A 12,018-nucleotide genomic window follows, 5' to 3' on the forward strand; every position below is an offset into this window, starting at 1 on the left:
TTCTAACTCAATAATTTAACAACTTTAGCAGGGAATCGCTAAAGGCACAGGAGCTACTACAAACTGTACCATTGAGAGATGAGAAAAAGAACCGTAGAGTGAAAAAAGCTAAAATAATATGCCAACAGTGGGTAATTATGTGTTAAATGTTTTTTTTTTCTTGTCATATTAGTGTAAACTCTGTTGGAAAAGTGTTATCCATCAATTTATTGATCAGAAACTGTGGTGATGTTGAACTGGATAACTGCCACCTGCCCAAAGACTCAGATGTTTTGGGAAAATATCTAGAAAATCATACAGCATATTCTGGGGCCACAGGTCCCACTGACCACTCTCACTCTATTTGGGTGACCTACATGAATGAAATAGGAAATGACCAGTATCTCCTGAAAATATTTACTATGTCAGCAAAAGAAGAAAATGGCTTCAAGCTGATCAACCTCCAGTAGATAACTGGTCTGAAATCATCAAAGACATATATGAGCTGGGAGGATTATACTGAGACTGAGCACACCTCAACATCCTCACTAGTGAAATGTCAGTTTATCTTAAACCATATCATTCACGTTTGTGCAAATATAAGAGAAGACTTTTAAAAACAGGGTGTTCTTAAGCTGTAAATGCAACAATGTGGTAATCACAGCAGTGGGTATCATGGTGCCAGGCAGCTGTGTTCTTAGGTTGTGTGTATGTGTCCCCCCCCACCCTGTTTAGTAAAGGCTATGGATCAGTGTTTTATTGGTTTTCATGTTTACTTCACAATTATTATAAGCACAGAAAAAAAATGGGGAAAAAAACAAAATGATCTGATCCCTTTTTTGATGTTGGTTTTCCAGATTGAATGAACAATTGATACATGAGTCAGGTTTCTTTTCCTCTTCAATTCCCATTATTCAGCCCACACAGCTAAAGAAACATGCTCAGGAATGCTGGTGTCTGGTCTGTTTATATTATTGTGTGTGTCCCAGGGCCACCATGGCGGAGGCCGTTCAAAACCATGTCAAGTCCCTGAACTGGGGTCACAGAGTTCAGCTCCAGGACAAGTGAGTGACACCAGATCTGCTTGCTTTATTCAGACTTATTTGCTTCAGCGGTGAAGATTAATTTAATTAATTCATTTGCAGGTGATAGTGAAGGATGCATTTACTGTGGAACGCCTCTCATCTGAGGATTGATTCAGATGGTCTTAAGGAGTTTGAGCTTTTAGAGCTGTGACAGATACGGTGCATTGTCCATATGTCACCACTTGCCGTGTCACTGCTCACGTTCCGTAGGATAATCTTGAATATTTATTCTCCAGCCCATTTGTCTTCCCTTTTTGCTTTTTTTTTTTCTTGGCTTGAAATGTTGCTGAAGGCAGTACCTTGCTCTTGGTACACAGCTGAAGGATTGATAGTCAGTGACCACGTGTTGAGTGAGAGGCTGACTGCAGGGCAAACAGGTGTGTGAATGTGTCCAAGTGCAAGCTACAATGTTTTCAATCACGTGAGATCATTTCCTTAGACTCAGATAATTAGTGAGGCTTCTAATATGATTTCGTTTCACTTAACAAATAGGCTTGAAAGGCTGGGAACCACAGTGCAAAGCAGTCATTTCCATCAGGTTTGTTCATAACAAATATATTAATAAATGAGCACAGATATTACAGGAGCACTCCATTTTTAATCGTTAATAGTTGAGTTTGATTTTCCTGCAAGTAATAACATGCTATTGTAATTATTGTAATATGTAGAGTAAAAGTTACTGAATGGATATCTAAGATGGTAGTTGTGGGTAAAGAGATTTGTGTGACCAACAGTGTGTTTGCATCATAAACATTAAATATGTCCTGGGCATAATGACTAATGAACAAAAGGTTTTTTTCCCCCATGCAGTATAATGAAGTGTCAAAAATAAATCTGATTAATATTAAATGTATCTTCCAGCTATACTGTAGATTACAGCCTGGTGTTTACAAATTTCATCTTCTACATGGCAGCAGCATTTATTTAAATGCATTTGTAAGAAAGTAACAATTAGATAACTTTTAGCCACTCCATAAATGAAAACAGGTTATAATTAAGATGATAATTAAAAAGCTGGTGCTGATGGTTGTTAGCTCTCATTCTCAGCACATTGGAAAGTTGGAACCAATGCTGAAAGTAACATGACAGACACAGACTGTAACCAGTAACAAAAAGGCTAATAACATGATTGACGTCTCTTGTGCAGCCTGGGCCAGCCTCCATTCTGGGCAACTAAATGGTCTTGTTGATATCTTTTGAGTTAACTTTGCATAAGTTAACTTTATTTTCAGCAGATTATAAACATGAAGTGTGGAAACAGCAGGACTACAAAGGAGCTGAGTGAGAGAAGTGATAATGGGGCTTACGAGTGAATCCAGAGGAGTTGCAGTGTGTCCTGTGCTGCTGTAGTGTAAGGTACCACCAGCAGAAACCTGAGTGTTGTTTTTTTTTGTTTTTTTGCAGGAACGTGAAGTATCTGAACATTAAGGGAAGTCTGGTGGATGAACACACTGTGAAAGGACTCACAAAAGCAGGAAAAGAGGTTTGCACTAATTCAAGTTAAGGCTTTTATTTCTTCATTCAACTGAGATTGAATGTCATTTATTGAGCATACAATCAAACCCGAATGAATTACTTTGTAAAACATATCGTATATATTTGTTTCTCTTGCTCATTATATATATCATACTCTATATAAACATGCAGTATTGTCGTCCTACTGTGTGTTTACATGCATTTCCCTCATGCACATTTGACTCTGTTTTGTAATATATTTTCTTTTAGTTTTGTCACTGATACATTTTAAATAAGTTTTCTTTCTGCTTCTTAATACATTAAGAATGCAAAATCTGAATTTGTCTGTGTTTTCAGAGTGTTTGTCATCACCTTGACGCAGAGTGCTGTGGAGACCACTTGCATTCATTTGACATTTCCTTGTTTTTTAAGGGATATGAGCACACATTATGACTTCACATTTCCCTCCCTTCTCATACAGATGATCCTGACTGCCAAGAACATTGTGATTGCCACAGGTGGACGGCCCAAGTACCCCACAAATGTAACTATCATCACTATTATTCAATCCAAGGTGTTTCCTTCTTCTGTCAGAGTAGCCAAAAATCATCGAAGTGAATGTAGATGGAAAGCATTACTGTACACTGGCACACATCCAAGCGTGACCACCCTAAAGATAACAGATTTTAGAGACAGTCTTTGTTAAGTTTGTCATTATTCACAGAGCTTTTGATAACAGATGAATATTTTGATAGTTCCGATCACAGCTTTGTGTGGTATTACAGATCCCTGGAGCCATGGAGCACGGCCTCACCAGCGATGACATATTTTGGCTGAAAAAGTCACCTGGAAAAACGTGTGTACACCTTCCACCTTCATATTTACTACATACACATCTAGTATTAAAATACTATATTGTCTTAAGCTGAGGGTTGTCAGTCAGTGTCCAATTGCAAGCTGTAATGATAGTCTGCATGCAGCTTCAGATGTTTTGCTTTTATGGCAAGAGCAAGTTTTTTTTTTTCTTTCTTTTTAATCACCCTTAAATAGAGTATATACAGATGGATGGGAAAACATATGAAAGGACAAACCAACAAAGTGTCTCAGTGAGGTCCTGGGCCACCATGTGTCACCAGAACAGCTTCACTGCTCCTTGGTATTGACTCTCCAAGTCTCCTACCTCTACTGGAGGGATGAACGCCGTTCTTCCCTAATGTGGTGTTTCGATGATGATGGTGGTGGAGACGCTGGGTTAAGACTGGGTGACTGTAAAGGTCACAGCATGTGATTCATGTCATTTGCTTTTATGGCAAGAGCAAGTTTTTTTTCTGTCTTTTTAATCACCCTTAAATAGAGTATATACAGATGGATGGGAAAACATATGAAAGGACAAACCAACAAAGTGTCTCAGTGAGGTCCTGGGCCACCATGTGTCACCAGAACAGCTTCACTGCTCCTTGGTATTGACTCTCCAAGTCTCCTACCTCTACTGGAGGGATGAACGCCGTTCTTCCCTAATGTGGTGTTTCGATGATGATGGTGGTGGAGACGCTGGGTTAAGACTGGGTGACTGTAAAGGTCACAGCATGTGATTCATGTCATTTTCATCCTCATCAAGCCATTCAGTGACCCCTCATGTCCTGTGGTTAGGGGCACTGTCATCCTGGAAGTGGCCATTCCCATCAGGATAGAAATGTTTCATCACAGGATAAAGGTGTTCCCTCAGAACAACTTTGCACTGATCTGCAGTGAGCCTTCAAACTATGTCAGCATCTGCATTCATTATATTTCTCCACTCATTTATTTAGGTTTTCCATTAATTTGTCACCCATCTGTATATTTTAGCACCATGTGTTACATTGTTGGTGGTGTTCTCTGTACAATGGGCTACAAGAGAAACAGCCTCTAACCTCTGCAGTATTAATGCCTCGCTCCAGCTCACTGCTCTACCTTGCTCGCTGACACAACACGTCCCACTGTCATGCACTGTGATCATTCATCAGTGACATGCAGTTTGTTTGTCTCCCTTCCTGTCAGCCTGTCCTCGCCTCATGATTCAGATTAGCGGCGTGCATCCTGACCTTTAGAGAACAAGCCCTTTAATCCACCCATTTAGCTCCTGTCATCACCTGGTTAATTGGTCTTCCCTTGACGTTTCCTCTTGGCACAACGCACAGAAGTGACTAGTGGTTGTGGTATACCTGTGTTTCCGTCATTGTTTTCTTGAAGGTGACAGATGAGTGGAAATAATTATTCCCATATTCAAGTTTCATTTGTATCTAGGCTGTCTGCACCTGGGGTGCCGAGTTTTTAATTGTTTTTAATTATATACTTTTTATATACAGATGTTATTTGATTTAACTGGTAATTAGTGCTTGCACTTTGTTTTTATTTTTGCAATGGGTATATTGCACTTTTTCATCTTGTTTAGGGTCATCAGGGTCAGTTCCTCTGTAATTGTAGTTTTAAAACATAGTATTTCAGTAAAGAGCAAATGTGCAATTTAGTAGTTTGACCACTTGGTGGCAATATAAAATCATTTATAGTCAACAAATCAATGTCAGTCCACTGTAACTACCCTTAAACAATTACCCCTGTAGCATTCACCCATTCCACAAGCCCCCTTTGAATAGAGGAATTATCCACTCTGAGACACCACTTGAGCTCAGGAAATCCTTTGATGTAAGAGTGTGGTGGTTAGTGGAGTCCTCTGCACCCCTGCAGGCTGTAAGGGGGTTAGCTGTGGGTTAGCATTATCATTCTCTATAAGGGTTCTGAACAACACACACTAGCCAGAGCTGGAGATGTTATTATGGTTCAGAACTGCCAGCTGTGCAGGTGAGCTCTGAGAAGGACTGGTGTAGGGGGGTCCTGGCAAGCAGTGGGTGTCTAATGGGCCTTGGAGCACATACACAGCTGAATGACAGATTTGGTCCCCGGGGCTGAAGCCCAGAGCTGGCTGCCATCATCATGCTATCAAGAGAAAACACTTGAGCACGTGGCAGCAGAACTTGGATACTAGTCTAAAGATTGGCCAGTGTACTTGAATGAAATGGGACAGTAAGTAGGTTTGTGTAATGTGCACCTGACATAATAAAAATCTCCAGATGGATTTATAATGCTCTCTTTATAATTTGGTGCGACAACTTACACTACCAGTCAGAAGTCTGGAGACACCTTCTCATTCAGTACAGTTGGAAAATATGTCCAAACCTTTCATTGTGATTTCCACTAGTTTGATAAAAGACATTTTTTTTTGAAAATCTTAACAAAGGCCAGTGAAGTGTCATGTACGTCAGAGCAGTAACTACTTATGATGCAGTTTGCTTGAATACAAAAGAAATGTATTTTATCAGTAGTTAATACTACTGCTTGCCTATCAGAAGCCCTCTTAAAAATGCAAACATTTTGATCCCATTATATTGTTATTGTTAGCCATTATGTCTTTCATGTTGCTTTTCTGCATAGGAACATGAAACTAAAATGTGAAAGTGGGTGTGTAAGATCAGGTTCATTGAAAGTTATTGTGGAATCTTTGTTTTTCAGCAGAGGGTCTAAAATATCTGCCAACGTACATGTAACAACTATTTTTAAATCAAACAAAGTGTTTTATATTTAGGGTTCAGTGGTTAAACGGCTGGTTCAAGGCGTCCTCGGTTTTTATGTCCTGCAATCCGTGTAACTTTGGCAAGACTATAAACCAGAACAGCAGATTTAATATGTATGGCCCATGAGACCATCAAACTGAAATGCTACCAGGAAATGTAACCTATATAAACTATGAAAGATGGAGTCATATTAAGCCTTTACTTGCAATAAAATCCACCCGTATTCTAGGCAGACACACAGGAGTATTCAAATCTTGCATTTTTAATGATCATTGGGAAGGCTTCTGAAAAAAAAGCCTGAGGTTAACAAGCAGTCACCGACAGTCAGCACCAAACCTCCTTCCACAGGAGCTGTGGCTTCAGTCTCTTGGCTTGAGCTCTCAACCACATACTACCACTCCACAGTCGGGAGCCAAGCCTCAAGAGTTTTACAATGGTTGTTGTTGTGGGGCTCCTTGTCCAATTTGTTACGTCACATTGGAGTCCAATGTTGTACGAGACGGTAACCACACATACTGTATAGATTAGAAGGCCTCCCTTTTTGTCACTTTTCATGTGGCATCCTCCAGTAGACACGTTTGTTTTGACTGGTTCATGCCTTTAATATTTTCCATAATTTAGCATGGCAGTGTGTGTGCAGTATACAGTACCAGTGTGGACACACTTTTCACTGAATTCAGTAGGAAAGTGTGTTCATACTTTGACTGGTGGTGTATAGTAGATGAAATCAAAGTGGGAGAACAGGAAATGGATGTTAATTTTTTGTGCAGCTGATCACATAGTTACAGTATATGCTGAACTGCCTTTCTAAAGCAAGACTGATTTCCCTGAGGCTACCTTAATGGTGTATACATCACCATCATACTACTGTATGGTTACTTACAGTAACTATGTGTGGAACATAAGATGGAGGGTTGTTACTTATTCTCATACACAATTACAGGTAACAAACCCAAACGCATTCAGTAATTTGAGATGTTCTGTTTTGTCTTGTTTTGAACTACACTAGACTTATCCCCCGATCACATTATTACATCTGGCCAGCCAACAGAATGCACTATGCAAGTGCACTACTCAGTTGTTTAATGCATACAAATAATAAAAACTAAGTTTATTTGTTATTTGAATACAGGTAGATAGTTCTTATTGCTTCCTAAATGTGCCTGTATACCCATAAATGTCACCTTTGTCAGGAAGGGTCAGTAGGGTTGTAAAAGTTCTAATCAGGTTCATCTTTATTTGAAAATATATATATTGCAGCTGTACAGACACCAAGCAGTGTAAAATGCAGTCAAACACTGGGGGGGGAGAAGAAATCATAGGAGAGAGGAGACTGTCTCAGTGATGAAAGTTTAGAGTCAAGCTAAAGCTCTTGGCCTAATCTTATTTAAGCCACTTCACAATACATGTTAAGTGCAGCTGTGCATTACACAGATACGGGGATAATGGGCAAAGGGGCTTTTAGTGGTTAGTGTTAGTATGGACAAGGGCGGGATGTGCTGCAGGCAGCCAGAGCTGTCAGCTGGAGCAGACCTGAAGGGAAGGAGGTCTGGCTTTAAGCAGTAAAAAACAAGGAGAGCAAGGGGCTTCATCCATGCGGGTGACGGGCTTCACTCAGCGGGCTGATGTGTGGACTTGAGCCCTGAACATGGCACACCCCATCCGCAGGGATTAGCCTAAATGCTAGCAATTAGCCCTCCTCAACACCACAGATCTCAGGGTGGGATTAGATGTGTTATTCACCTGGACCACACACACATAGACAGACACCACAAGTGCACACAGAGAAATAGCTTTTACTGCCCCCTCTTTCTACATGTCCTTCTCACCTCGTCACTTCCCTATGAAGATATGAAGTTTGTAATTCATTGCTTTTGCCTTGCCTTATAGGATTTAAAATAAACAGTGTTAACTTCATTTCAATTTCATTTTTGGACCTGCTTTGTTTTATTTGGCCAAAGTATGTTGGACAAATGATGAAATGTATAAAGAGCTTCTCTTTGTTGGTTTTACAGACTTGTGGTTGGAGCCAGCTGTATCCTTTGTCTGCCAGAGAGCTTACTGCCACTGAGTACTTCAGTAGTAATCAGCTGAGAAATAGTGAAGTTATTAACTTGATCAAAAGTAACATTGGCATCAGACCTGTCTCATGAAGTATAGTGTTTAAAGTTTAACCACTACCTTGTTTAGATATTGCTGCTAAATGTCTGTTTCTGTGTGTTACTGTCACTCCTCAAGTGTTGAGCGCTACTGTACATGCAAATCAAGAAATCCTCAACATAGTGTTGCACAGATGTGGCTCTGGAGTGTGCAGGTTTCCTCACAGGCGTCGGCTTGGACACCACAGTGATGGTTCGCAGCATCGCCCTCCGGGGGTTTGATCAGGTATTGCTCCCTGCACTGGTCTGCATTATGTGGGTGTCTTGACAGGGAGTTCAGGGTTCTCTTTCGGTTTGTGCAGCAAATGGCAGGTTTGGTGACGGACTACATGGAGGCTTATGGGACCAAGTTTGCATGGCAATGTGTCCCTAAGAGAGTGGACAAACTCTCATCAGGAGCCCTTCAGGTGACCTGGACCAACACCCAGACAGGAAGCGAGCACGACGACAGCTACGACTCTGTGCTGTGGGCAGTTGGTGAGTCTGATACTGTGTGTGAGTAACACCATGGGGTTAGTTCACTTCAGTTCAAAACCTGAATTCACATGATAATGTAGAAAGTATGAACAGTATACTCAAAAAACTCTTATGCCCGTCTCATTGTGTTGCTAATGGACACCTGAGTAGAGGAGATGCCTTGGCTGAGACTTGGGAAAAAGATTTAAGTGACAAAAATGAGAGCTTATGACTTGACTTGTGCTAGGCTTCTCTGGGTCACCTTGTTTTAAGATTTAAAAGCAAAAACATGGATATAAATATTAAGATTTGGCTTGATAAAATTATAGACCAATTTTTGCAAAGACTCACACCTTGAATATAATACAATAAAACAAGATTTAAAGCAAAGTGTTTGAATTGTGTTATTGTAATAACACTTGCAGCTGTCTGGATATGTTTAAGGGCTTTACTTGACTTGAAACTTGTCTCAATTGAATAGAGACTTAGACTTGTCTCAAATGACTCAAAACATTCCTCAGAGTTGTCTCAAGGCTTGTTTCTGACTTGTCTCTGCTGGTCCAGACTTGGCTAAGACCTGCTTCAACTGACTTTATTAGCATGGACCTCTCTAAATTGACTCAAGGCTTGACTTGATTTTGAGACTTGACTTGGGCTCATTTGATTCAGAATTTTCCTTGTTGCTGTCTGAAGACTTGACCTGAACTTATTTCTGCTGACTTGAGATTTGACTAAGACTTGTCTTGACTGACTTTAGATTTGACTTGAGCTTGAATTAATTATTTTGGTCAGTCCCTTTTAATTATGAAGCCACCTTGCCCCAACAACAATGGTCTTTTTTTTTTTACAACCAAGATATTAAAATGTCTAAATCATGGCAAAAACAGCTTAGGAAACTTTGTGAGTTGGAAGTATATAAGTGCATTTCACAGTACAGTAATGAACTCATTATCCTCTATTTCTTAAACATTTTCTAGGGATTACCTGTAACCCATATTGTTTCCCTCTGATGTAACAATATATCCCTGTAATAAAACACTGGTATGAGTGTATTCCCCCCCCCGCCACCATCAGTTTCATTGTCATCACAGAGTGCAGTGTCAGCGGGTAACAGAAGTCAAGGCTGAAAACAGAGTAATAAAGCCTGGGTGAGGGGAATGTCCCAGGAAAATGTTAATCACCCACCTCTGGATCGGTGGCTTTTGGGCTGGAGAGGGACAGGATGCACCCAGACACAGGGTCACTGCATTCCCCTCTTTGTTCTCTCCCTCTGGGCCTTCCTGCTCATGCCAGCCCTGCGGAAGCCAGCCCCGTGTCTGTCACTGCCATCTCTGTCTGTAGCCCTCTGCCTGCCATTGCCAGCCTCCTCCTCCTCTTTCTCTCTATCTATTCTCTATATAGTCATTTCACTTCTCCTGTTCCACTAGCAGTAGGAATAACAATGGAGGGAACATCTGCCAGGGCCACAGCTGTCAGTTTATTTGTGTTGAGCACTTTGAGAGACAATGCTGTGCTTCCAAAAATCTGACTGCCAGTTTTTGCTTTATTTGAAAGTGTGTGTGTATGAGAGGGCTATGCGTGTGACAGCGTCAAGGATGTCTGTGACCTTGCAGCTGACATGACGTTCATGCTTCCCACCCATGGTTGAATTCCCACATCATCTCAGTGGTGGTGAGAGGGATATTGGCAAAGAGTGCATGTATCACTGGTTTTTCTCACGTGCGTGAGATGCACCAGCCCTTATGTTTAAAAAGAATGATCTCACCCAAACTCAGCCGAGCTCTTGACATTTTGGGACCTTGACGTTTTGATACCAAACTATTAGGTAAATTATTCTTTAATGTAAAACAAACTAAAAGCAGTTTACGTAAAATTTTAGCAAATTATTTTATTTAGTTTTTGTTATTGGATTGTCCAACGACATCATCAGCCTAGTCATTACAGCTTGTATCAATACAGAGTTCCAAATTAAAAGGGTTTCCCAAAATTGACATGACACCAAGCGAGGACCCACCAATATCCATGCCAGCTTTTGTTCCTGTACACTTTAGTGAGAACCAGTAACAGCATGGCCTCTGCTCTTTGATGTGTGCATGCAGGTGTTATGAGTGCAAGGCCACTTCCCTTTTCTGTGACCTTATACTAGGAGCCAGACAGGGTCCCAGGCCTCTGTGGAGTTATTAAAGGCCAGAGGGGACTGGGGGACAGTATCACCACTGTCTGCCACATCCTTCTCCCCGGCCCTGCCTCCCTTCACCTTTCCCCTGCTCCTTCCTGGCCTCATAGCCGCTCCCTGTCCAGGTGTGTCTACAGAGACGCACCAGGAAACAGAGCATTTCCACATTTCCTGTCTACATGTAGACAGTGGGAACATCAGGCTTCCTCCTCACTGTCCGCTACAGTACTCAAACATATTTAAAAATGTTTCCTAGTTTTTTTATTATTATTATTTTTTTTATACAGATGTTTCTGGGCAAGAGCATGACTACTGCAAGGCCCTGAATATCAGCTCCAGAATACTGTAGCTGTATCTGCTTTGAAAACCAAATAAAAAACCAAACAGAAACTGTACATCTGTGTGCAGCTAAACACTCACTGTCTGAGTGTGTCTGTCACACTTAGAAGTTCAGAGTTTAGCAGACTTACTGATTGTCACCATTGTGCTCTGCATGAGTTTCATGACATTTTCCCATTCCCTTGACATGTGTTCTTATACACCCATGTTAGAATTTTTTTTTCTAACGCTATTTATTAATCTGCATCTTAAAATCTTTGTTGGCCTGAAATAGGATGTCTAATCAGTTCTTGGCATCCCATATCATCCATTCCCCAAAGAATAGCAGTCTCCCCCTCACTTTGGTCTCCCTTTGTCTTTGTTCATTAGATTGATCAGATAAGCTTCCAGCTCTCATTTCAACTTGTGGAAGTTTGTTGTAGCTAATTAGCCTAGTAGTCCAGAGGCTTCCTCTTAATGTCACAACAGCTTTGTTCAGGTTGGCCCATTTGTTGGCCTACAGTGTGTGTGTGTGTGTCTCCAAGCTTCAACCAAGTCCCTTATCAGCCTGCCCACTGTTGTTGTGTTCTTGCTGTACAATGGAGCTGTGGTCACTGTTCCAGTCCACCAGTGACTGGAGCTACAGACGGGAAGGCCACAAATGTAAAGAGAAAGTCTATACTTACCAGTCAGATGCTACTGATAGGGGTCTTTCAAGGCCAGTACTGATGTTTTTGCAGTAATCCATCCTTAAATTTAATACAATATTTTCATAGAAAACA

The 12,018-nt window shown here is 41.0% G+C and overlaps 1 protein-coding gene across 1 annotated transcript in view; it reads left to right on the top strand.

Moving 5' to 3' along the window:
- txnrd2.2 (thioredoxin reductase 2, tandem duplicate 2) overlaps nt 1-12,018 on the top strand; it is a 24,386-nt gene that overhangs the window by 3,785 nt on the left and 8,583 nt on the right. The window contains exons 5-11 of the mRNA XM_020590477.1: nt 969-1,043; nt 2,469-2,547; nt 3,001-3,063; nt 3,305-3,375; nt 8,143-8,162; nt 8,421-8,512; nt 8,589-8,763. Of these exons, the coding sequence (XP_020446133.1) occupies nt 969-1,043; nt 2,469-2,547; nt 3,001-3,063; nt 3,305-3,375; nt 8,143-8,162; nt 8,421-8,512; nt 8,589-8,763 (575 nt within the window). The remainder of the gene's footprint in view (nt 1-968; nt 1,044-2,468; nt 2,548-3,000; nt 3,064-3,304; nt 3,376-8,142; nt 8,163-8,420; nt 8,513-8,588; nt 8,764-12,018) is intronic.

This window comes from Monopterus albus, unplaced genomic scaffold (assembly GCF_001952655.1).
Source record: "Monopterus albus unplaced genomic scaffold, M_albus_1.0 scaffold12.1, whole genome shotgun sequence".
Lineage (NCBI taxonomy): Eukaryota > Metazoa > Chordata > Actinopteri > Synbranchiformes > Synbranchidae > Monopterus > Monopterus albus.